The 27,176-nt window shown below is 44.0% G+C and overlaps 1 protein-coding gene and 1 long non-coding RNA gene across 2 annotated transcripts in view; one reads left to right on the plus strand and one right to left on the minus strand.

Moving 5' to 3' along the window:
* Positions 1-27,176, plus strand: part of LOC306913309 (E3 ubiquitin-protein ligase HECW1-like) — a gene marked incomplete at both ends in the record, with an annotated part of 139,982 nt that overhangs the window by 67,609 nt on the left and 45,197 nt on the right. Inside the window, 2 exon segments of the mRNA XM_079489898.1 lie at positions 15,669-15,744; positions 19,649-19,818. Coding sequence (XP_079346024.1) covers positions 15,669-15,744; positions 19,649-19,818 — 246 coding nt within the window.
* Positions 8,708-11,109, minus strand: LOC306913502. The gene is made up of 3 exons (XR_013788551.1): positions 10,966-11,109; positions 10,081-10,404; positions 8,708-9,821 (listed from the first exon to the last, which is right to left on the minus strand). It is a non-coding gene; the product is annotated as an uncharacterized lncRNA (long non-coding RNA).

Below are 27,176 nucleotides of genomic sequence, written 5' to 3' on the forward strand. Positions count from 1 at the left end.
AACTATGGGATCCATTTACGTCACCGCTAAACCCCTTATCCCTAAACTTTTTTAATATTATATATATTATATATATTTTGAAAAACATTTTTGAATAGTTCAACTAGCCAATCTACATTGACACGTTGTGAGCTTGTAGACTGGCCATTTTAACTATTGAAAAATGTTTTGCAAAATAGTAAAAAAAGGCAAAGAAGTTTAGGGATAAGGGGTTTAGCGGTGACGAAAATGGAGCCCTATAGGTCTTAAAAGTAACTAGTAACGCCATGTTTTTTGGAAAAGGTAACTAGGTAACGGATTACTCTAATTGCAGACTATCTCGTTAGGTTACTCTGTTACCCAAATAAGTATTCTCGTTATATAACAACATCATAGGTTGAATGGAAAGAGATGTTTCCCATGGTGCGTGAGGTACTGTAATGGGTCGAATGTAGTTGTGCAAACACTTTAAGTGTCTAACCTTTCCCCCCCCGCCCCCCCCAGAGGTACTGGTACACCCGATACTCGCTGTTGTAAAGTAACTAAGTACGTTTACTTAAGTCCAAATATTGTACTTTTTACTCCACTACATTTATTTGAAAACTTCAGTTATCAGTTACTTTTTTAGATTTGGATCATCATTATTATTGGGGGCGGCGGTGGCTCAGGGGTAGAGTCTCCGGATGGTAACCGCAAGGTCGCCAGTTCGAACCCGGGCTCCCCCAGAGTTAGTGTCGAAGTGTCCTTGAGCATGAGACACTGAACCCCTAATTGCTCCTGATGTGCTGGTTGGTGCCTTGCATGGTTTCTGCCGCCATCAGTGTATGAATGTGTGTGTGAATGGGTGAATGTAATGCACAATCTATGTAAAGCGCCTTGGATAAAGGCGCTATATAAATGCACCATTTACCATTTTAAAATGCACCATTTACAAAACATACATTAACCACATCAGGCCATTTCGACCATTTGAAAATAGCCGATCTGCACTTTTTTAAGTCAATCAGGCTGCAGGCTGTGAGCCACTCTGCTACATCTGTATTACACATATAGTCCACCTGGAATACAAGCCTCTCTCGAGCCAAAAAGTGGAATCACCACCACCATCACCTGCCCAAGGGCAATATCATCAAGCACCTGGTCTCTGGCCAGGGCTATACTCTGCAGAATACCGACCGACCGACCTGCATGTGTCCTTTATGACTTTAAAACTGCACAGACTGCACATCCGTTTCCTTGCATGGCCTCTATCCTCCACACCAGTGGTTCTCAACCAGTGGTCCGGGGACCACCAGTGGTCCTTGAGGGGGTTCCCAGGTGGTCCCCAGCGAAATGATGGAGAGAGTTGGTAACAAAAAATGTTACCAACATTATTGAATATAGATCTTTAACTCTTGGGAGTTAAAGATGTTATACGAAAATCAGTTACTTTTTTCCAGGTCCATTTGGTTTCATTTTACGCTGTCAAGAGTTATACATTACTGTTAAACATCTGCATTACTTAATTTACAAGAAGTCTACACAATTACGGACGTTCTTATCCTGCCACGGCGTTATGCTGTGTTCACATGGCAGGCGCGGAGCCAGGAATTCTTTATGAGTAAGGCATAGCCAATACGAGGTATAGGCCGCAGCGCCAGGCCCCCGCCCCCCCCCCCCCCCCCCAAAAGCAGCATCAGGGACGGACCTGGTGAGTGGGGCTGGTGTGATTGCTGCCAGTCAGCCGGTGTAAGCAGTGCCTTGGTGGTAGCCTTAGCCTATACCCTACCACACATGCAGGTTTAGGTCCTCACGTCTAAAATAAGTTTGCCCTGGACAAACTTTTGTCTTTCTCCGGTGCTATTGCTGTGTCTCTGCTCTGCTTTCTCAAACAATCAAATGAAGAATGAGGTCGGTGGCGTGTGTGTGGTGTTTATACGTCATCACTGTGAGGGGGCCTCTATCATAGATTGTGCATCAATTCACCCATTCACACACACATGGCGGCAGAAACCATGCAAGGCACTTGCCAGCCCATCGGGAGCAATTTGGGGTTCAGTGTCTTGCTCAAGGACACTTCAACACTAACTCTGGGGGAGCCCGGGTTCGAACTGGCTACCGTGCGGTTACCATCCAGCCACTCTACCCCTGACCCACCGCCGCCCCTAGTACTTAAGTAAATGTACTTACATGTGTTACTTTACACCACTGTGAAGTGGAGGAGAGCGCCGGGTGCTGCTCCTGACCAGCGCTGTAGGCGATTAGGTTTCACCGGCCGCTCGCTGTCCAATTTTTATGCTGCTGCATGTGGCCCCTGGAAAGTGGAAAAATGCTGATGGGCCCTGAACCTGATCTGTGCCCTTTTTTTTTCACCGGGACACAACGGTTTAAAAATAACCCCCGTGACCCGAGTGAGCGAGGGGGAGAGAGAGAGAGAAAATATAGGTACAGGAGAGGAGAGGAGTGTCAGTTAAGCTCTGAGATTACACGGGAGAAGATAGAGAGGATTGGAGCTGAGAACAAGGCGGGACAGAGGTGCGACTGGTAAATGGCACATTTATATTGTGCTTTTTATCCAAAGCGCTTTACATGGATTCATATTCAGACACATTCAGACACGCACTGATGGCGGAGGAAACCATGCGAGGCACCGGCCTGGACATCGGGAGCAATTAGGGGTTCAGAGCCTTGCTCAAGGACACTTCGACAGTATAACTCTGGGGGAACCATCAGGGATCGAACCGGGAACCCTTGCGGTTCCCATCCGGCTGCTCTATACCGGGCCACTCTACCCCCTGAGCCACTGCCGCCCCGAACTGGAAGATCCATCCACAGGAACACGGCCGTCTTTGATGTTGTTTGTCAACTGAGAGAGAGAGAGAGAGGCAAGAGATTAAGCAGGACGGTCGGATACCCTGGCCGTGTCCGTGTGTGTCCGCGTGCGCACTACGTGTGTGTCCGTGTTTGTGTGTGCGTGTGATGGACGGCATGTGTCTTCAACTGGGGCTGTTGTCCCCCAGCAGTCCAGACAGGAGAAGCAAGAGGACACTGCTCAGCTGGATAGCCTGGGTAAACCTTTACGCTACACTCTCTCATGTTTTATTATAAAAACATTTTTCCTGAAAACGCAACGTCAGCGAGAAATAGGCAGTGCTTAGCGATACTAATATCACTGCGTGGATATTAGTCTTGTCCCTCTCAGTATTAGATTTTTTTTATTATTTTTTTTCGCAATGTCCCGCCCCATATTTACATACTGAGCCCTGGTTGGTTATAGCCTGGTTCCAGACGAGTCTGGTTGGCTCGTCACCACTTCGGCCGTGAAGTCCTCCCACAATTGAGAGGGGCCAGACTTAATCTGCCTGGGGAAATATGCATTGAGAGGGGCCAGACGTACTCTGCCTGGGGCAATATGCACTGAGAGGGGCCAGACTTAATCTGCCTGGGGCAATATGCATTGAGAGGGGCCAGACGTACTCTGCCTGGGGCAATATGCACTGAGAGGGGCCAGACTTAATCTGCCTGGGGCAATATGCATTGAGAGGGGCCAGACGTACTCTGCCTGGGGCAATATGCACTGAGAGGGGCCAGACTTAATCTGCCTGGGGCAATATGCATTGAGAGGGGCCAGACTTAATGTTGGATCAATCAGTGGATTGACGAGGCAATGGGAGTTGAGAGAATGGTGATGGTTTAACAATTTTTTTGCTAATGACGGGTATATTCCTGTAAATGATTTACGCAAGGTGCTCCTGACGAGTAGGCTCGTCTTAAGGCGTTTGACATCGCTATAAGAAAGCCTGGCTGTGTTTCATTTTTCGCTGTCATTCAATGTATCCGGTGCCTAGACACGGCTGCTCGGCCCCCGCCCGCACGTTTTCCGTTTCTCCATAGCCATTAGCTTAGCCACGGCCTTTGCACACTCTTTTCTCTGAAACTGTGGCGCTGTCCATGGTTTTGAACAGATCGGCGATATTCGTAATATAAATCACAACTATCCGGTGATCGCCATTGGAACATCGCTGTTTTTCTGGAGTAAGGATGGACGTTGTCTTAGTTCGCTAGCATTGGCGCTATTACTGTCAGCATCCAACACGCAAACGCGTTTTTGGCCCATAAAAACAAATCCTCTTTATAAAAACTCTGGCAACAGTTGTAAAGGTTTATGATACAGTACGTATAGCTTGCGGAGTTAGTTCTGGCAGATATACTTCGAGGGGCTCATTCAGTACTATGCAAGTCTCACATGTCATGGCTGACCATTTGGATGGGGTATTTAAGCTCACCCAAGGCTGCTATGTTCCTGCATTCCTTCTGTTGCGTTCCTGGTTGTCGTTATGAGCTGTTTGCGCCCACCACCACCCCAGCACCACCGGTGCGTGGGCTCTGCTATTAGTTCTGTTTGCTCCCACCACCACCACCCCAGCACCACTGACTGGGCTCTGCTATTTCTGTTCCCCTTTGGGGGTTGTTATTGTATATCTCTCTCCCTGCTCTTAATGGTTAATGATGGTCGTATAATTGTGCTGAGCAGGGAGTTTTTTTTTTTTTTGCAGAGCCGAACGCCAAGATTAAATATTACATGCACACTCATTCCATAATAAATATTGGTTAAATGATCTATTCGTGAGTTAACCCATTTAGGCCTGACGTCGGAATAAGAAAAACGTTCGCTCTGAAAGAATATATATTCAAAGATTTGTGCCGCATTTTCACGATTTTTCAAAAATAGCTAAAGTATAACATAATGCTTAGTTAAAGGGGTTCCCGCCCAGAATGGGTTAACTGACTGAAATCTTTATATAAAGCTCCGGCAACAGGGGAGATTTTCTTTAGAAGTTCATGCATATTTTATTTTTTTTGCATATTTTTGAGTTTGAAACCTGAAAAGTAACCGTTTTGGACATACAGTATGAGGTTTCCACTTTCCACTTGACATACAGTAGTGTATAGAACCGTAGAACAGTTGTCTCGTCCTACGCTTCATGGCTGCTTCCAAGTGAGAGGAGCGGAGATAATTACATTCATCATCTCATGCTGAGCAATTAGCCATCACATAAACACGCGCACGCACGCACGCACGCACGCACGCGCACGCGCACACGCACACGCACACGCACACACAACTATCTTGCTGTTGGGTGTGTTAGGCTTTTCCACTGTTGGCGCCGGCAGCGAGCAACTGCAATGCAGACAACAAAGTGCATTATGTTTATTTTAATGCGTGCGCGATTGTGGATGGCTGCTAGCATAAGATTGCAAGCAGTGAAATGCATCTACTTGGAAAATCTGTACAGTATCTCGCTTGTCTTACAGTATGTTTGTATGTCTTGTGAAAATCTGTACAGTATCTGGCTTGCCTTCACCTGCCTTATTGACAGAAGAGGGAGCTGCAGCCTCTCCAACATTTTACAGACACCACGGCATTAACACTTTACACTACTTAAATGAATTAATCTTTGACTGATGGTGTTTTTCACTGACCTTTGAAGAATCACCCGATCCACGCACGGGTGCCTTGAAATAGCGCGCACGAGTGTCCTAGTGTCGGAAGATACAGTCCTTGATCAATGGAACGAAGAAAAAAAAGTTAGTTAATCCATTGAGACCTGGAACGCATCCATGTCACGTTAGCGTTTAACCACATTAACCATTAACCCATTTTGGGGCGGGAACCCGTTTTGGTGTTTTAAACATTGTTATAATTTAGCTATTGAAAAATAGCAGATCTACAAGTTCATAGCGCGCCACCGAGTGGCGCGCTATGAACTTGTAGGTCTGCGATTTGAAAAATCGTTAAAATGTGCCTCAAATCTTTCCGAAAATTGTCATGATTTAGAAAACTTTTTTTTTTAAATTTCGACGTCAGGCCTGAATGGGTTAATATAATCGTATAATTGTGCTGTGTCGTCCCATAGCATTCCATTATGTGTGGATGTTCCATTGGCACCCACAGGCGGTGGGCCCCCATCTGCGGGGGGGGCCCCATCTGCGGGGGACCCCATCTGCAGGGGGGGGGGCCCATCTGCGGGGGACCCCCATCTGTGGGAGGCCCCCATCTGCGGGGGGCCCCCACAGACGGGAAAGTCGTGTTTAGCAGGGAAAGATCGACTCAAACATCTCAGGAAACTCGGGTTTAGCTGTCTAAGTGTTCTAACCATTAAAACCGGGAAAGCATGTGCAATTTTATGTTTTTATTTTTTATTTTTTTGCATTGGCTATTCCAAAATAGGAGATATACAAGCCCGCTGTTGGGTGAAAGCAGCCCTCAACGCCTTTTGTCAGAAATTTGGGAAGGAGATTGGGAGGGGGAGGGGGAGGAGAAGCCTCGCCCCGTAGGGGCAGGGTCTTTCTTTATTTTTACACTGATGGGCTCGTTAAGTCTATTCAACTACTAGTTGAGTTGTTGTGGATTACTCTCCTCACACTCTGATACAGCAGGACATGGAGAGGTAACCATAGTTGTGACAACTAAGGCCTCTTTTAGACGGCGACCATCTCCAGATAAAACGGCAAAGTCCCGTTGCGTTCTCAGTTTTTATTGACCCTTTACACGAGAACGCACACTTTATGAAAACGCTATAATATCGCTAGGTGGCGGTAACGGGCTGCCAAATAGACCAGTCACCCATGTTATGTACAAGAAGAAGAGCCAGCTCCCCCTTCACGTGTCAATCACACTACAAGTACACACTTCAACCCCTGCTTTTCAATAACTTACATAGCTTGCTGTGTTAAGTGTTAGACTACGAGACCATTGTGCGCATTGGCCGTGAGTTCAAGACTCACAGCAGACAGTTTTTCGCGATTTTTGCGGTCACTTTATTTTCTCACATATTAAAAACTCTACCAGATTAAAGTTAGGAATAAATAATACTGAGGTAAATGTGATGTTAATTAATAGGTTAATAGGGGCGAGTGATTCCTTTTTGTTTAATCCCCTGGGGAGGGGACTGGATTTTTATTTTCATTCACAGGGAGGATGATGGTGGTGACAGACAGCCCAGAGCATGCAGGCAGAGCGCACCACGGGATGGTTATATATTTTATAATACATTAGGCCGCTACATAAACGCTGCTGCCGCGGCTGCCACCTATCACAATTAAGGCATTTTATTTACATCATGGTTTTACATTCACCATCGCTGATGAGCAGCGCTTTGTAGGCGAGGAGGGAGGCTAGTTCAGGAACTTCATTATATCATAATTATGCATCAATGTAATAATATATGCGCTGCGAGCCAACGTGAGCCATGATGTCATAAGTTTTGCGGATTCACCGTTTTGCCTGTTTACACGGAGAAGGGATAAAACGGCGTTCTCAAAGATTTCCACTCTGGGAGGTGGTTTCACTTTGATGCGTTTTCACCTCCTGAGAACACCCTTCTCGTCTAAAAGGACCCCAGCAAACGATACTTTATTTTGTCGTTTCTTATTAACACCATCCTCGTCTAAAAGCCACCTTAGTCTTTAAGTCATTGTTCAGGTTGTGTTGCTCTGAGGGAATGAGGAGCACGCAGGTGTGTGGAATTAGTTTCAATAGGGTTGTGATGACTGCACTTTTATTCAATGTTTATTCAAATGCTAAATAATGAACAAACCCCACATTCTTTCCCCAGGTTAAAATGTAAACAGGCTAAATGATGATGGCTGATGATTCATTCACTGTAGACAATGTATTCAAATACAGAGATTAAACGTGTTAATGGTCACTGGTTGTCTGGCATTGGACAGATCACCTGTTAACCCTCTTATTGCTATACCTAATTAACAGTGGATTGATTCTTCAGCCAGCATTTTTCATATGTTTAATTTGTCATTTTAATGCCAATAGAAAAATCCGCGATATACACACTATATCTCATTCTGACGGGGCAAGACTATAGTATTGGGACAATCAGTCCTGATGGTGGCGGTAACGTCACCATTTTGCCGATTCTGACCAAAAGGAGCGAGTGAACGATGACCACATCCGGTTAGGATCAAAATATCCGGCAGTAGCTTTGCTAGTGTGCCACAATGAAAGATGTCCGGAATGCTAAGCTATCATCGTATTTTTCATAACTAAGTCAAATTAAGCTCTAATCAAGCCCAAAACATCGCATTTTACGCAGCGATGCATGCGCGATCGACCGTGCACGCGCGGATTTTCGGCCGGTTTTAGGAAGATTACATCGGCCGTTAGCAAAATTAGCTAAAAAATGCTAAATTTTGCGACAATAAGCTCCCGATTATTGGGAATCAATCGATTACGTCAATTACGTCAGTGGCCATAAGGGATTTATTGATTTCATTACGTCAATTACGTCACTGGCCATAAACCAGTTAAGGATCACATTATGGATGCACTGAGACCATTTTACACCTCTTTGACTCTGAGTTTCAACAGAACTACTGAAATAGGTCTATCACACCGAACTTATTATTATCATCCTTTGTGAAATGTTAAAGGTGTGGTAACTTGTAAGGGATATCTTTTGTTAAAATATGGACCAGTACTATGAAGAGAAGTACTGTGAATTTAAGAACTTATGACACACTATTTCGTTCACAGGTTTTAATTTAAAAAAAAAAAAATGCTCACATGTGCTTACCACATATATCACTATAAAATACATTAGGCCTATATTCATAAATGTGTGCTAATTTCTCTCTGTTGGAATGGAGACAAATCTGAAATGGTAACCAGATAATTGGCCATTTGAGAACATGATCTGAGTAGGAAAGAGAGATAATACATCTTGTGATGTCAAACATAAAAAAATATATATTAAAAAAAGGAAATAAAAAGAGCCTCATCAAGTAGAAAAAGTATTGTACCAAAAAATGAATTTAAAGTAATAAAAATCACTCACCCGCAAACATGACAATCAGTCACCAGAATACGGGTGTTTTCAATTAATCTGATGAAAGGAGATGTAGTTCACACACCGGCCATGGAGAAGAGGATACAACGTTTCGACCCCTTCGGGTCTGCGTCAGGATATGTTCAATGAATCTAACATGGTTAAAATGGTGTTTGAAAATACAATGGGAAGCTTGTATATGGACTTCTGTTAAAATGGCCCCAAACTGTGAAATACCCCTTTCATATATTGACCAATGGCTGTAGCCATAATATATAAGAACGTACACAATATGTATTTTGTAACACATTTTTTTTCTCATCTATACTTACAACACATGTACAAAATGTGATTATGTGCACTCATGTCTTCCCTGTCACAGACAATGTGTCTAATTTAAAATGTCTTGAAAATGTCCAATAAGAAAATCCATTAACAAGTTAAACAAAATCGATCTATACATACAGCTGTATGGTCACAACAAATATATATACCAAAGGCTTTTCCACACACATCACGATCATTTGGGTTTCTCTCCAGTGTGAATTATCTGGTGGCGTTTAAGTTGTGTCATTTGAGAGAAGCGGTGACCACACTGATCACATCCATAGGGTTTTTCTCCAGTGTGAATCCTCTGGTGTGATTTAAGATTTCCCATTGTAGGGAAGTGTTGTCCACACTGATCACATCCATAGGGTTTCTCTCCAGTGTGAATTCTCTGGTGGCTTTTAAGGCTGGACATTTCAGAGAAGCGATGGCCACACTGATCACATCCATAGGGTTTCTCTCCAGTGTGAATTCTCTGGTGTTTTTTAAGGTTGGACTTGTCAGAGAAGTGTTGTCCACACTGATCACATCCATAGGGTTTCTCTCCAGTGTGAATTCTCTGGTGTGTTTTAAGTTTGGACATTGTAGGGAAGCGTTTTCCACACTGATCACAGCAGTGGCATTTTTGCTTAGCCAAGCTTCTTTGTTCATTCACCTCTGGTAGAACAGGGAAGCCAGACTGATGCAACACTGAATTGGAAAGAAAAAGGAAATGTTTAGAGGCCTTCCTGGACTTAAAATAGCAAAAACTAGTGTAGAGTTAATGTACCCTATCAATTTAGCATCCATTTATATTTCGATTCCACAATCGTTTTATATTCTAGAAAAGACACAAAACTGGTAGTCAATGCTAAAATAAATCAAAACAAACAAATGACTAGATAAAAAAAAAAAAAAAAACATCCTTATGGCATACTGTATATCCATATAGACACAGTAAGTAACTTACAGAGGTCTTGGTGATCATTGGGTCCTCCCTGTTGAGCAGAATCATTTGAGGTCGCGTTGAGAGAGTCCATCTTCACTTCAAGCCTGGAGTCCACAGTCAGATGAGATCAGAAAGTATTGATATCCTGAACGGACAACTACAAACTCTTCTTATACCAGAGAGCCTGAGGTGGAACTGTAAAGTTCAACTCTGTCCCACTCCAAAGGACATACAAGGACGCAACTCCAATTTCCAACTCAAGCCAATGATTTTTTATTTTCCAACTTTTACGCTCAGTGTTGGCTTCATTGGTGATTGGCTGGTCATTTCAGTTAGGTTGAAAACCTTCGAACACAAGAAACAAAAGATTAACAACATTGCCAAACAACAAATGATAATCCTTTCAAACCAACAGGTTCTTTTTAACCATTCTTGATTTTAAACATTAAATATTCTTAAATAATCAAATGTCTTTAAACAATTAGTGTTCTTAAACAACGAATGCCTAAATTAAATGTCTTTTAAATTAACTTATTAAAGTCAACATTTTAAACATTTCAAATTACTTCACCTTTAAATATCTAGCATTTTAAATTGAATAAGTAGTTAAAGAAAATAGCTGAACTTAAGCTTGTAGATCAGCTCTAATTGAACAAGGCATTTTAAACCTTTAACATGAATTGTCCATATTTTAGTAGTCTTTTAAATTCTTAATCATTTCTAACTTTGGTCTTATTTTGTAAAGAGATACTATTAAACATAAATTAAATCCAACTCTCAAGCAAGTTAATGTGTTCCTTCCCCACTTCAGACTGAAGCAGTTGAAGCTACTAAACACAATTAGCCATATTTAACCACATCAAACAGTACATACATAAGTAAATAAAACAATACAATATCACCGACCATTGGCGTCTTTGGAGGTAGAACCCAAGAGTTGTCTTTGCTGTTTGCATCTGGTGTTTGTTTGAATGACTGAAGCTCCATTCCTTTTAAGGTGCTCCTAATCAGGTAACGAGCAGCCATCTTGCTGCTGCATTCTGGGAGATGTAGTTTCTGAGGTGTGAGATGTCATGCTGACCAGATTTTGTCAATTTCTGAGTTTTGACTCAACAGGAACTACTATCTGCTTGGTGCTGATTGGCCAAAGTGTGTAACAATAGAATCATCAGCCACCAATCATAACAAACTGCTGCATGTGCTCCACCCCTCTCTGACTCCTCCCCCAGGTCATGCTCTATGCAACATTCTAGAAATAAACTGCTAACTGTGAGATTGCTTTGTAAGCTTCATATTTAATATATGAATATCTATATCCAATATGGAGTAACTGACTATCTGGATAATATATGTACAGTCTAATAATATTGAATAAGTGGATATTAATGAAGTGTTACTGCATGCAGCAGAGGCATTATTATATGATTGCTCCATATTATTTCAGTGACATAGAACCAGCTCTGGTGAAGAAACAACAAGAAAAACAGTTTTCCAAAACTATTGTTTTTAAAACACAAACTGCCACCCACCCCCTAAAGTATTGCAAACAGACTTCATAAATAGTACACAAGTACAAACAAGTACAAGTACAAACAAGTATACTACCGCACACCCTGTACTTTTATATTTTTATTTGATTAAGTTGCAATGTAAGTTCAATTAGTTTCGACTTTAGAAGACAGTGGTGGGGTTTCTGTACAGGACTGGTACGGCCTAACAACAAATGAGTATATTGTCAAATCCTCAAAGTCTCGTAGCAAATTGTGCTCTATTGTTCTCATTTAATCACTTATCTATATTTACAGTGAAATCCCAATGTGTAGGCCTGTGAAATCCTTTAGTGTAAGTGTAAGGTATTCATTCATGAGCAGGATATGTCATTCTTATAATACTCATATCCTATATTCATGGGAAACAAGTCAAGTCATTGTTAGTTTCAATAGGCTTGTGGCTGCACTTTATTAAAAACATTTTTTAAATGCTATAGTGAACAAACCCCACATTCTTTCCCAGGTTAAAACACGCTATGATGGCTGATGCTTCATTCACTATAGAAAATGCATTCAAATGCAGATATTAAACGTGTTAATGGTCACTGGTTGTCTGGCATTGGACAGATCACCTGTTAATGATGATGTTATGGATGCACTGAGACCATTTTACACCTCTTTGACTCTGATGAGTTTGGTGTTGTGACTGTCATAATCTACTAGTGTCTGGAAAACGTTTCTCCATTGGTTTTACGAACGCGTCCAGTGTTCACTGTTCAACCACCTTTACTCCGCTATGTCAGTTAGAGCTTTGTTCACAAATTGCTTATTTTAGGATAGTCACACAACAACAGATGGTTGCGGTCCACAATGTGAGCTATGCTCACAGCCATTTGGCTCAGCCTCGCCGTTATCATCACCATCAACATCACGGCCATTTGATGCAGCCCTAAGAGGGAGGTTGCCATGGGACCATAATCCATCCAAATCCACTTCCCGTTGGGAACACAAATGTGGAAAGTGATTTTGTTGAATGTGAAGTCCTGGGAAATTGAGATGAAGTTGTGTGATGTAAAGCAACTAAGTACACTCACTTAATCCATTTTGACCTGAGATCAGATTCTAAAAATGTCTTCTACATCCTGACAGTTTTCTGAAAAAGCTATGTTTCTATGTCGGTGGTTCTTAAATTTTTCAAAAATAGCAGACCTACAAGCTCGTAGCGCGCCACTCGGTGGCGTGCGTGCGTGCGTGCGTGCGTGCGTGCGTGCGTTACTTTTTACTTTACTGGAGTATTTCCAATTTGAAAAGTGTACTTCACTACACTTCAGAGGCAAATATTTGTGCTTCCACTACAAGTATTTGAAACCTTTAGTTTGCTATTTGCTTTACATTTAGTTTGTATGATGTTTTTGCATAGTATTGTATATTGGTCTATCATTAAATGTTTTCAATGAATTGAGTACAAATGGACCACAATGGAAACAAGCCGCCGGTAGGCTTTCTTGGATGAATCCTGTTTAGCAGACCTTGTATTGTACTGTACGTCCCTGTGCTGTCTTGTCTTACTGAGACAACAAAGTCCAGGAAGGAAGTGAGACCGCAGTGTCTATACTCTATATGACATCACAGACACTTACTAAAATATATATAAAAAAACACATAAATACCCCATGCAGGAAAGTGTTTTCTGTGTCTCCCAAACATCATTAACCCATTTTGGCCAGACAAAAAAATCTTCTAAATCCTCCAGTTTTCTGAAATAAATATTTTCACGATTTTACAAAAATATTGAATATTTTTCAATAGCTAAAGCATAACATAATGCTAACGCCAAAAGGGGTTCCCGCCCAGAATGGATTAAAATCAGATCTGGTTGCAAAATGGGTGAAGTGGCCCTTTTTCCACCAGTGGTGAATCCCCCCCCCCCCACAGACCTCCTTCTAACCATCTGCTCCTCATCCCCTTCCTGGCTGTGAAATCAATGGAGGGCTCTAATGATGGCTCACATGCTGGTATTGATCCCACTGTGTGTGGCGTGCTATGTCAGGCCGGCTCAAAATGGGACTTTTAAATAGCAACGCGCTGCACTCTGGAAAATAACATTAAAACAATAGTGATAAATATACAAATGAATTCTGTGTATATGTGTGTACTCAAAAAGACATCTCTTCAAGATACTGTAGCCTTTCCCAGTTCAGGTCTATAGTTATAGGGATGCATCGTAGAATCGTTGGCTGGTGATTTGTGATCGAGTTGAATCGTGAGGGCAGTGCCAATTAACAGCTAACATATAATTTAAGCAATAAACAGTTAGCGTTTTTCAGATTTTTAGCAGCGTTTCTCCATCGGTTTTCCGGAAAACTCGTCCAGCGTGCAACCACCTTTACCCAAAAACTAATATATTTGCTAAAAAATATATGTCTTAATAACAGATGTAGCCACCACGACCACAAACGTCCCAAGAAACTCGCTAGCCTATAGCAACCCAGTCTGCTGCTCTCTGGGAGAACAGAGCAGCTGATTTCTATATGTTTTGATTAGGTGTTCCTGTACACAGTCTCTCTCCATGTCAACTCCCCTCACTCTCATTGGCTGCCAGCTAACTCACTCATGAGGTGTCCTTTTAACCCATTTTGGGCGGGAACCCCGTTTGGTGTTTAAAGCATTATGTTATGCTTTAGCTATTGAAAAATAGCAGATCTACAAGCTCATAGCGCGCCACCGAGTGGCGCGCTACGAGCTTGTAGGTCTGCTATTTTTGAAAAAATCGTAAAAATGAGGCATACATCTTTGAATATATATTCTTTCAGAGCGAACGTTTTTTTTATTTCGACGACAGGCCTACATTTAAGCAGTCCTTAGTCTTCATGCTAGCTGACTGTCTCTGTTGTTCAGATAAAGCATTCAAATTTCCTCCACCTCCCCGGCCTCCTCCCTGTGGCAATATTTCTGTAATGGGGGATTCTGTGATTATAAATGTGATTTATGGATTGTACTAGTGGTATCTAGTTCTGTTATGGGCATCTCTGATTATTATGTGTTTTATGGATTGTATTATGATCATGTTCAATCAATATCTATGTGTGGATGCATTGACAGTTATGTCGTTGTTATGTCTTTATGTTATGCTCTGCTCTGGGGTTCGTTGTTGATATCAGAGCTGTGTCTCGGTGCACAGATAATCTTAGATATCAAATGTGATATGATATCAGATGATATTATATCACACTAGATGCAATAGCTTTGCAATAAATGGTTAAATGGGCATTCTGAGCTGAAGTGTTTCAGTGAATTATACTGTATGTCAAACAGGGACATACTGGCTGTGGCTGCCTATTAACACTCACAGTGACATTGGCAAAGTGAAATCAGCAGCAGCTGTGACCCTTTTAGCTAATGTTGACACCTGTGGGCCACAGCGGGGGAGGGGAGGGGGGGGGGGATAACGAGCAGCAGTGTGATATGACCGACGAGCGGTGTGCCACAAACGGTGGCGGAAAGCAGCCAAGTCGATTTACTTAAAGCTGCTATAAGCAATAATGTGTAAAAATGTTACATGACCTTTCTTTTTTTTTGGTATTCAGACGGCCAGTAATGGGTAGAACGCTCCCAAAAAAATGTGTCTCTGTGACACATCTATAGGGGCCGCAATCTGCATTCAAAGATGTTCCTAGAAGCTTTGTCATTGGTCGGATGAGGTGTTGTCGGGGGCAATCGCTGATCAGCCCGCGTCAGGGCCCAGTGACATCTAGTTACGCCCCTGGTATCCATAATTAGGGCTCCTGGTCTATATATATATATATATGCCTATTTTGCCATTTGAAAATAGCTGATCTACAGGCTCACAATGCGTCACAATGCGACACATTGAGAGCCTGTAGATCTGCTAATTTCAAAGGTTTGGGGAAACTTGAAATATACTAGATACTTGATCATCCTACAGATCTACAGCATCACACACAAAAGATTATTTAACCGACAGGTTTCGAGCTTGTAGATCTGCTACTTTTTGCTGTTTTGGAATTTGAATCCTGAAAAGGATCTTAGTAATTCTCTGTCTCTCTCTCTCTCTCTCTCTCTCTCTCTCTCTCTCTCTGTCTGTCTGTCCCCCACCAGGTATTGAAGCCAGTGGTTGGTCCAGAGGTGAACCAGGGACTGGGCAACAGAAGACTCATCAACTTCTCCTTGTGTGGTAAGGCTCCCAAATTTGGTTCCATTCCATTTTGTTTTATCTTAACTCACTCACTCACTCACTCACTCACTCACTCACTCGCATCGTATTGTGAGCTTGTAGATCGGCTATTTTCAAATGGCTGAAATGTATATAGGGCTGGAGTGGTATAGTGTAGCCTGTGTTTTGTAATAATAATCAAAATGTATAAAGTAACTAGTAACTAAACTTGTCAGACAATTGTAGTGGAGTAAAAGCATTTTCCAGTCATTTCATGAATATATCTAAAAAAAAATCAAATTTCATAAATTAGAAAACAAATGTTTAAGTACTAGTGAAAATAGCCGATCTACAATCTGTAATGTGGCGCGAAGCGTTGCGTTGTGAGCTTGTAGATCTGCTATTTTCACTGTCCTGGGTCAAAATTGTCTTTTGGGTCATGGACCGGATAAGAAGTTTGGAAACCACTGATGTGAATAACACATATCTTCCCAGGGTAACCTATACCTATAATACTTTGTTGGGGCTAATAATAATAATAACTAGAAAAAGTGCCCTTCTGGGCACAGGTCTCCACCAGGAGGATAGGACTGTGTGAGATGTTTGGCAAAATGTTTAGGAGTAATATAAACATGTTTTTTTGTTTGTTAGTTTTTTGCAACAATTTTCTTCATTTTGTTGAGGAAATGCAGAGTGCCTGGTGATGCCAATTGGATGATTTGAGGCATTTTGTTCCAAAAATGTGTTTTGCAAAAATCAACCTGTTGGTGGCGCTATAACAGGCCAATGTGAAAAGGGTGGGATATATTCCTCAGCCTAGTAAGAAAATGTGTGAAAGATTTCACGTAAATTGCATGCTGCGTTCATGATTTGAGGCTTTTGTTCAAAACGGGGCAATCTTGCAAACTGTGAAAGCCAATTATAGCCAATTAGGATGGAATATGAAATATCGGACAGATCCAACTTGAGCACATGACCATAGAGATACTGTGTAACGATTTGTGAGATTTTTGGACAGAATCTGGAGGAGTAATATCAAAAATGTGTTTTACAAAAGTCGGCCTCCTGGTGGCGCTATAAAAGGCAGATGCGGAAAATGCAGGTCAAAGATTTGTAAAGATTTAATAATAATAATAATAATAATACTTTATTTGTATACCACCTTTCATGACATGAAATGCAGCTCAAAGTGCTTTACAGAGCAGAAAAAGAAGAAGAAAAGAAAAGCCAGGCGTAAAACATTAAAATAATATAAGTAATGCAATACAAGTGAGGACATGGAATTTAAAGATCAATTCAAAGCAAGAGTGTAGAAGTAAGGTCTTGAGCGTATTTACGTGAGCACGGTCCCGTGAATTTGTTGCACGCGTGCTATAGTTTCGTGCACACGCCCGCGACTCACCAGACCTGGATTCGGTTTAGCTTACGCTTGCGTTGTCGCGCCCCTCTTGAGCAGACCTGTAGCACAGGGGTTCTCAACGTTTTTGGCCGGGGACCCCCGGAAATGCTTTGGCAACGTCTCGGGACCCCCGCCCCGCCCCCTCCCGCCCCCCAATATAAATTGACTGCTACAATAACCTTAAACCATTTTGGGCGGGAACCCCTTTTGGTGTTGTTGTTATAATTTAGCTATTGAAAAATAGCAGATCTACAAGCTCATAGCGCGCCACCGAGTGGCGCGCTACGAGCTTGTAGGTCTGCTATTTTTGAAAAACCGTGAATTAAAAAAAAAAAAAAAAAAATCTTTTTTTTTTTTTTTTTTTTTAATAATTTGGGGACCCCCTAAAATAATTTGGCGACCCCCCGAGGGGTCGCGACCCACGGGTTGAGAACCCCTGCTGTAGCAGACCTGTCGTTGATCCAGGCAACAACGTGTGCGTTCCTCGCTCCCCGTTTGCAAGGCCCCTTTAAAGGAGCATTCAGTGATTTGAGTGATTTGGAAAACCACCCAGTCCGCCCCGGTAACAAAATGTGCACATGCACGCTCTACAGTGGGGGGAAGTGCAACAGGCCAACAGCATGTGCACCCACCCGCCCCCACTCGATCATGATTGGAGGAAGGCCCCTCTCATCCTGATTGGATGAAGGCTTTGCCACCCGCCACCAAAACTGAAACTAGGGTTTTTTGACCCCAGGGGCTCACTGGGGACAGGGAGGAACTCCTTATATGGTCAGCACACTCTATAGTAGGGAGGATTATCCAGAAAAAAAGAAAAAATAAGTGATATTTAGATTAAGTCAAATCACTGAATATACCTTTAAGCTGCTTGCTTCACCGTGTTTTTTAGTTGCCATTTTTTTAGGCACAGCGAGCTGGCCAACAGTGGAAGACCTGAGGGGGCGGTTTGGGACATATTTAGGCAGGCAGTCATGGCGGTAGGAAGGTGCGAGACCATTGAGAGCTTTATAAACAAGTAAAATAATTTTGAAATCAATCCTAAAACAACCGGAAGCCAATGCAGTAAAGCTAAAACTGGAGTAATATGGGTTAAGCTCAAGGACCAAATTCTAATAGCGGTGGCCTAAGGGTTGCCATTCAATAAGTACGCACTTATTAGAAAACAACTTATTAAAAACATGGGGGTCAAAGTAAACCGTGCATATCTTTTGTGTTGTATTGTTCCACTTCATTTTGCAGGTGTATGCAAAAGCTAAAATATGTAATTTAGATAGCATATTATTACAGTATGTCGACATAGCACTCTATAGTGTATACTCACGGTTTCATTGTACAGACACCGTTAGGCGGATGTTAGGTTCTGTAGCTTATGATGCTTCTATATGTATTTGATGGATTCCCTGGTGTTGTGCTTTGCTTACTGTAAGACCATCTTTATTCGAAGGATTTGGTTTGGAAAGGAAGAGGTTTGGAAAGACAGGAGCTGAACGCGTGGCCTGTGGCGTCGTACGCTCGCTCATACATTTTTCAGAACTCCCTTTAAAGTGTGCCTCTATTGCCTTCATGTATATTTCATTCCAAACCACTTTGGCGAGCGGGGGGGGGGGGGAGTTGAATTCTCTCGTTGCGTCGCTCCTCTTGGCTGACGTTCTCGCTCACAGCAGCGCTGCACAGCATTAACACAAACACGACGCTGTCTGTGTTTTTGCAACAACAATAATCATGTTAATTGCTCGCTAACCATTTTTTTCTTCTTCTTCTAAATTTGCATATTACGTTTTTTTTGGTGTGTGTGTGCGTGTGCGTGTGCATGTGCGTGTGCGTGTGTGTGTGTGTGTGTGTGTGTGTGTGTGCGCGTGCGCGTGCGCGTGTGTGTAAAAGCTAAAATATGTAATTTAGATATAATGTAGATATATATTATGTAGATATAGCACTCTATAGTGTACTCATAGTTTAATTGTACAGAACTAACGTTAGACGGATGTTAGATTATTTGCTTACGTACTGTATGATTCTTGATGACTATTTCTATGTATTTGATGTATTACCATGTGTTGCTATTGCTTACTGTAAATCGCTCTGGATTAAGAGACGTAGAACGTAGAAGCGTGCACGCGTCACAGATGATCGCATTTTGTTTTTAGTTTAGTCAGACTTTTGAATAAAACGCCATTTAGTTTTAGTGTTAGTCTAGTTTTAGTCGACTGTTCATTTTGTTTGACTGAAATTAATTCTGGCGGGCCTTGATGGCTTCGTAATGTCTGATTGTAAACTTGGTTGCATGCTGAAAATAGCAGATCTACAAGATTTCAGAGCTATTTTTCCATTGGATCTCTTCACCACTCCCTAATATTTTAGTCTAGTTTTAATTTGTTGACGAAATTCTCAATATATTTTGTCTTAGTTTTAGTCGTCATGGCTTTTTATTTCGTTTTTATTCACTTTTTGTCAGTGAAAAAAGCTATTGGCGACATTTTTAACGAAATCAACAATGTGACAGTTTGTTGTTGTTGTTGTTTGTTGCAGACCTCCAGGCCGTGGGGCTAAAGAAGGGGATGTTCTTCAACCCCGACCCGTACCTGAAGCTCTCCATCCAGCCTGGGAAGCACAGCACGTTCCCCTCTCTGGCCCACCACGGCCAGGAGCGGAGGTCTGGCATCGCGTGCAACACTGTGAACCCACAGTGGAGTCGAGAGGTACACGCACGCACGCACGCACGCACGCACGCACGCACGCACGCACGCACGCACGCACGCTCGCACGCACGCACGCACGCAGCATTGAAGCCGTCTTCACAGTGTTGAGTTCAAAGTCACCTCCATGATTGAAGGTATAGCTTCCCAAAGGAGAGACATGGAGAACGCTAGAAATATTCTCCTCGTCTGCTGCTGCTTTGACATTGAAGGAGAGGGGGGAGAGAGAGAGAGAGAGAGAGAGAGAGAGAGAGGGATAGGGGGATTACAGTATGTAGTTGTATACAGTGTGGTCTTATCATCTGTGATTAAAGGGGACAGCTTGTGTGATGTCTTTAACTTAAACCCTATATATATCTCTGCTGTCGGGGAGAAACCACTCCAAAATGTTCATTTTTCAGAAAATGAAAAATACACATGTTTTTCGGGAAATGAAGAAGACCTTATTTTTTGAAAGTTGGTGTTGTGAGTTTATATATTGTCAATATATTACTTGCATGAGAGGGGGGGGAGGTGGTGGAGTTAGTTGCTTTAGCAGACAGTTTGAGGGTCCAATGTTTTCTGAAAAACCCATGTTTCTATGTCAGTCGTTCTCAAACTATTTCATGTCAAAGACCCCCAACATTATATGTAATTGGCCACCGACCCCCATCTGAAAATATGTTGTTCCAGGGACCCGCCCATCCAGAAGCAAAGATTTGAGTTAAAACGTTGGCTCTGAAAGAATATATATTCAAAGATTTGCGCCACATTTTCAGATTTTTCAAAAATAGCAGACCTACAAGCTCGTAGCGCGGCACTCGGTGCCGCGCTACGAGCATGTAGATCTGCTATTTTGCAATAGCACGCCTCAGGGATCCCATCCGGAGCTGTTGTCTCTGCGACCCCGACTACGGATAAGCGGTTGAAGATGGATGGATCTTTTCTTGAGTTTATATTACACAATACTTACTCTAGCCCTTTCCAATCCTGCATCTGACTTATTCGTCAGGTGCAGGATTGAAAAAGGCTCAAACTAAACTATATAATGGAAAAAATCCTAAACTATTATAAGCTCAATCTGTAGTATTGAACATGTTCCTCGGTTTTTTGAGTGGTGTAAACCACTCCTACAACTGGCTTTTGTGTGCAGAAAAAAATGACCATGGTTGCTATGTTCAAAATAATTTCTGACGTAATTAAATCACACCCGGGTGAACTGGATGACCGTAGCAACCGTGGTCATTTTCTCTGCACAGAAAAAGCCAGTTGTGAAATCACATCCGGGTGTGATTTCATTACGTCAGATCAGAGCTGATCAGGCTACATAATACCTTACCTTATTTCATTACGTCAGACATTACGTCAGACCACAGCTGATCATGCTATATAAAACCTTACACCACTCAGTTCACACAGGTGTGATTTTTTTATTAAGAGAGCCGAGCCAAATGAGAGAGCACGGTTTTCTAGCCCATTTTCACCTGAGGACGCATCTGTGTCACCGTTCATGTGTCACTACTCACTTCAGCTGTTGAAAAATGGCAGATCTACAAGCTCATAGCGTGGCACTGATTGCCACGCTATGAGCTTGTAGATCTGCTATTTGTTGAAAAATCGTGAAAATGTCTTTGAATACGTATTCTTTCACATTGGACATTTTTTATTCAAATCTTTGCTTCTGGGGGGGGTCCCTGGAACTAATTGACCGCTGACATAGAAACATACGTTTCTTTTGGGGTTTTTCTTTTTTAGAAAACTGTCACGACATTTTGTAAAAAAAATCTGGTCTCAGGTCTAAACGGGCTAGGAAGGAAGGAGCCGGATGATGATGATGATGATGATGATGAGTCCCTTTGATTGCCTCCCTTTGTGCTCATTCCAAGGCCACTCCATCGCCGCACACAATAGGGATTTGATTGGCTGAGACTCGCGAGCACCCTTATTCAATCAGCTAGAACTTATTGGGTCCGAGAGGCAGCGTATATGGATCGATCTTATCCGCCGGAGACCACGTCTGCTCCATGAAATTAGAGATCGTCCCATTGATTTTCACATGTAAGCCCCCCCACCCCCACCCCCCAACGCCCACCTAGACCCCCCGCTGTCTCGTCTACGGAGGAAGCTAATTGCTTTCATGCCCTTGTTTTGTATTTCTGTTACATTGCATGCTCGCCTCGCTCCATGCTTGTGTGTGCGTGTGTGCGTGCGTGCGTGCGCGTTAACTCCATGCAAATGACATGATGATGACTTGAGATGTGTGCAGGTTGCATAATAATATGTTTCCCGGAAAATGATCTCTTTGAAAGGAGTGGGAAGAACGCAGATTCTCTTTCCGTCACATTGTTACACAAAGCATATTCCTCGGCTGCTGATCTGAGGTCTATAGGCTTGCGGTGGCTGTCGGGCAGAGACCTATAGATGCTGAGCTGTGTGCACTGAAAATACACCACGCAACACGCCACGCGCAGCCTGACATGTGTGGAGAGGTTGTAGATCGGCAGATTTCTTGCACAACAAACTATAAATAAGGCTTTTTATGTCCAAATGTTGTTTGTCCGTTAGTTTTAAGTAACCCATTTTGGACTGCCGATTCTGAAAATGCCTTCTAAATCCTGACCTTAAGTTTTCTGGAAAAAGTTCAAATATTTATATACTGTAGCAGCATCAAATATTTTTAATTTTTGAATACTGTACATACTGTACTTCCCGCTATATAACATACTGGCTTCCCGCCTATAATGGGGAACTCTCCATATCACCCCTCTCCTCTCCATATCGCCCCTCTCCTCTCCTCTCTATATCACCCCTCTCCTCTCCATATCACCCCTCTCCTCTCCATATCGCCCCTCTCCTCTCCTCTCCATATCACCCCTCTCCTCTCCATATCACCCCTCTCCTCTCCTCTCCATATCACCCGTCTCCTCTCCATATCACCCGTCTCCTCTCCATATCACCCCTCTACTCTCCATATCACCCGTCTCCTCTCCATATCACCCCTCTACTCTCCATATCACCCGTCTCCTCTCCATATCACCCCTCTCCTCTCCATATCACCCGTCTCCTCTCCATATCACCCCTCTCCTCTCCATATCACCCCTCTCCTCTCCATATCGCCCCTCTCCTCTCCTCTCCATATCACCCCTCTCCTCTCCATATCGCCCCTCTCCTCTCCATATCACCCCTCTCCTCTCCATATCACCCCTCTCCTCTCCATATCACCCCTCTCCTCTCCATATCGCCCCTCTCCTCTCCATATCACCCCTCTCCTCTCCATATCGCCCCTCTCCTCTCCTCTCCATATCACCCGTCTCCTCTCCATATCACCCCTCTCCTCTCCATATCTCCCCTCTCCTCTCCTCTCCATATCACCCCTCTCCTCTCCATATCACCCCTCTCCTCTCCATATCACCCCTCTCCTCTCCATATCACCCCTCTCCTCTCCATATCGCCCCTCTCCTCTCCTCTCCATATCACCCCTCTCCTCTCCATATCACCCCTCTCCTCTCCATATCGCCCCTCTCCTCTCCTCTTCATATCACCCCTCTCCTCTCCATATCGCCCCCCTCCTCTCCTCTCCATATCACCCGTCTCCTCTCCATATCACCCCTCTCCTCTCCATATCGCCCTTCTCCTCTCCATATCACCCCTCTCCTCTCCATATCACCCCTCTCCTCTCCATATCACCCGTCTCCTCTCCATATCACCCCTCTCCTCTCCATATCACCCCTCTCCTCTCCATATCGCCCCTCTCCTCTCCTCTCCATATCACCCCTCTCCTCTCCATATCGCCCCTCTCCTCTCCTCTCCATATCACCCGTCTCCTCTCCAGATCACCCCTCTCCTCTCCATATCGCCCCTCTCCTCTCCATATCACCCCTCTCCTCTCCATATCACCCCTCTCCTCTCCATATCACCCCTCTCCTCTCCATATCACCCGTCTCCTCTCCATATCACACCCTCTCCTCTCCATATCACCCTCTCCTCTCCATATCACCCGTCTCCTCTCCATATCACCCCTCTCCTCTCCATATCGCCCCTCCTCTCCATATCACCCGTCTCCTCTCCATATCACCCCTCTCCTCTCCATATCGCCCCTCTCCTCTCCATATCGCCCGTCTCCTCACCATATCACCCCTCTCCTCTCCATATCACCCCTCTCCTCTCCATATCACCCCTCTCCTCTCCATATCACCCCTCTCCTCTCCATATCACCCGTCTCCTCTCCATATCACCCCTCTCCTCTCCATATCACCCCTCTCCTCTCCTCTCCATATCACCCCTCTCCTCTCCATATCACCCCTCTCCTCTCCATATCACCTGTCTCCTCTCCATATCACCCGTCTCCTCTCCATATCACCCGTCTCCTCTCCATATCACCCCCTCTCCTCTCCATATCACCCCTCTTCTCTCCTCTCCTCTCCATATCACCCCTCTCCTCTCCATATCACCCGTCTCCTCTCCATATCACCCCTCTCCTCTCCATATCGCCCCTCTCCTCTCCATATCACCCCTCTCCTCTCCATATCACCCGTCTCCTCTCCATATCGCCCCTCTCCTCTCCATATCACCCGTCTCCTCTCCATATCACCCCTCTCCACCCCTCTCCTCTCCATATCACCCCTCTCCTCTCCATATCACCCGTCTCCTCTCCATATCACCCCTCTCCTCTCCATATCACCCCTCTTCTCTACTCTCCTCTCCATATCACACCGTCTCCTCTCCATATCACCCCTCTCCTCTCCATATCACCCCTCTTCTCTACTCTCCTCTCCATATCACCCGTCTCCTCTCCATATCACCCCTCTCCTCTCCATATCACCCCTCTTCTCTACTCTCCTCTCCATATCACCCCTCTACTCTCCTCTCCATATCGCCCCTCCTCTCCTCTCCATATCGCCCCTCTCCTCTCCATATCGCCCCTCCTCTCCTCTCCATATCGCCCCTCTCCTCTCCATATCGCCCCTCCTCTCCTCTCCATATCGCCCCCTCTCCTCTCCATATCACCCCTCTCCTCTCCATATCACCCCTCTTCTCTACTCTCCTCTCCATATCACCCCTCTCCTCTCCATATCACCCCTCTTCTCTACTCTCCTCTCCATATCACCCCTCTCCTCTCCATATCACCCCTCTTCTCTCCTCTCCTCTCCATATCACCCCTCTCCTCTCCATATCACCCCTCTTCTCTACTCTCCTCTCCATATCACCCCTCTCCTCTCCATATCACCCCTCTTCTCTTCTCTCCTCTCCATATCACCCCTCTCCTCTCCATATCACCCCTCTCCTCTCCATATCACCCCTCTCCTCTCCTCTCCTCTCCTCTCCATATCACCCCTCTCCTCTCCTCTCCATATCACCCCTCTCCTCTCCATATCACCCCTCTCCTCTCCATATCACCCCTCTTCTCTACTCTCCTCTCCATATCACCCCTCTCCTCTCCATATCACCCCTCTTCTCTACTCTCCTCTCCATATCACCCCTCTCCTCTCCATATCACCCCTCTTCTCTACTCTCCTCTCCATATCACCCCTCTCCTCTCCATATCACCCCTCTCCTCTCCATATCACCCCTCTCCTCTCCATATCACCCCTCTCCTCTCCTCTCCATATCACCCCTCTCCTCTCCTCTCCATATCACCCCTCTCCTCTCCATATCGCCCCTCTCCTCTCCATATCACCCCTCTCCTCTCCATATCACCCCTCTCCTCTCCTCTCCATATCACCCCTCTTCTCTACTCTCCTCTCCATATCACCCCTCTCCTCTCCATATCACCCCTCTCCTCTCCATATCGCCCCTCTCCTCTCCATATCACCCCTCTCCTCTCCATATCGCCCCTCTCCTCTCCATATCACCCCTCTCCTCTCCATCTCTTCTCTCCTCATCTGCCCTTTCCTCCTCACCCCTCCCTTATCCTCTCCTCTCTTCACTCTTTCCTCAACATCACTGTCTCCAGGCAGTCTCTTTCTCTCAATGTAATTACATGCAGAGCCTCCTTCCCTATTTCCCGTGCATGTCTCTCTCTCCAATTTAAAATTTACAATTTAGGCATTTAGTAGACGCTCTTAATCCAGAGCCATTTACAGTAAGCAAGAACAACACATGGTAATACATCACATACATACAAACGGTAATCAAGAATCATACGTTAGCTAGGAACCTAACAGTGGAATATGTAATGAAACTATACGTATACACTATAGAGTATAGAGTCTCTCTCTCTCTCTCTCTCTCTCTCTCTCTCTCTCTCTCTCTCTCTCTCTCTCTCTCTCGCTCTCTGCTCCCTCGTCATCTTGTTCATCCTCTCTCTCTCTCTCTCTCTCTCTCTCTCTCTCTCTCTCTCTCTCTCTCTCTGCTCCCTCGTCATCTTGTTCATCCTCTCTCTCTCTCTCTCTCTCTCTCTCTCTCTCTCTCTCTCTCTCTCTCTCTCTCTCTCTCTCTGCTCCCTCGTCATCTTGTTCATCCTCTCTCTCTCTCTCTTTTTTCCGTTTGTCCTTTTTCCCCCTCCATCTCCTCAGCTGATCTCGTCTTAATTCGTTATCTCTCCATTTCCCCACAAGTTCTATTTCTGCTGTGTCGTGCAATTCAATACCGTTGCAACTGGACACACCTTGTAATCTCTCTCTCTCTCTGCAAACTGCTGCACTCATGGCTTCCACTCTTCCTCTCTCTCTCTCTAGCCCATATAGGGGAAACTGGCGGCCGGGGGCCCCACATGCGGTCCCCCACCATCACTTATAGCGGCCCGCAGGTTAACCCATTCTGACCTGAGATCAGATTCTAAAAATGTCTTCTACAATCCTGACAGTTTTCTGAAAAAGCTATGTTTCTATGTCAGTCGTTCTTCGATTTAAAAAAAATAGCAGACCTACAAGCTCGTAGCGCGCCACTCGGTGGCGCGCTATGAGCTTGTAGATCTGCTATTTTCCAATAGCTAAAGTATAACATAATGCTTAAATCACCAAAAGGGGTCCAACGTATTTTGTATTTAGTTCATAAAGTTAACATAACTATAACTAAATGCAGAGCGACAAAGAGAGAATCAAGCGGGTGCTTCGATGGAGGTGCGGAATAGTTTCAAAATAGACTTATAAATATCAGTGGGACTGGAATGCTGAAGAAAAGGTGGCGATCCGAGCACTCAAAATGAGGAGAGGGTGGAACTAAAATCAAGGTATATAGAGCGTCGCAGTCCCGCCTCCTACCCTGGACCAGGAAATGAAACCCAATGCATTTTCCTCATAGACATTTCTTAAGTATTTATTTAAAGACGGTTACGCCGCGGACAAAGCCAACTCGAGTCGTGACAACTCATGACAACACAAACAATATTTTGGACCAAACAAATAATTACAAAGAAGAAAAACAACAAAAAATGTGTTGTA

This window comes from Electrona antarctica (assembly GCF_951216825.1).
Source record: "Electrona antarctica genome assembly, chromosome: 20".
NCBI lineage: Eukaryota > Metazoa > Chordata > Actinopteri > Myctophiformes > Myctophidae > Electrona > Electrona antarctica.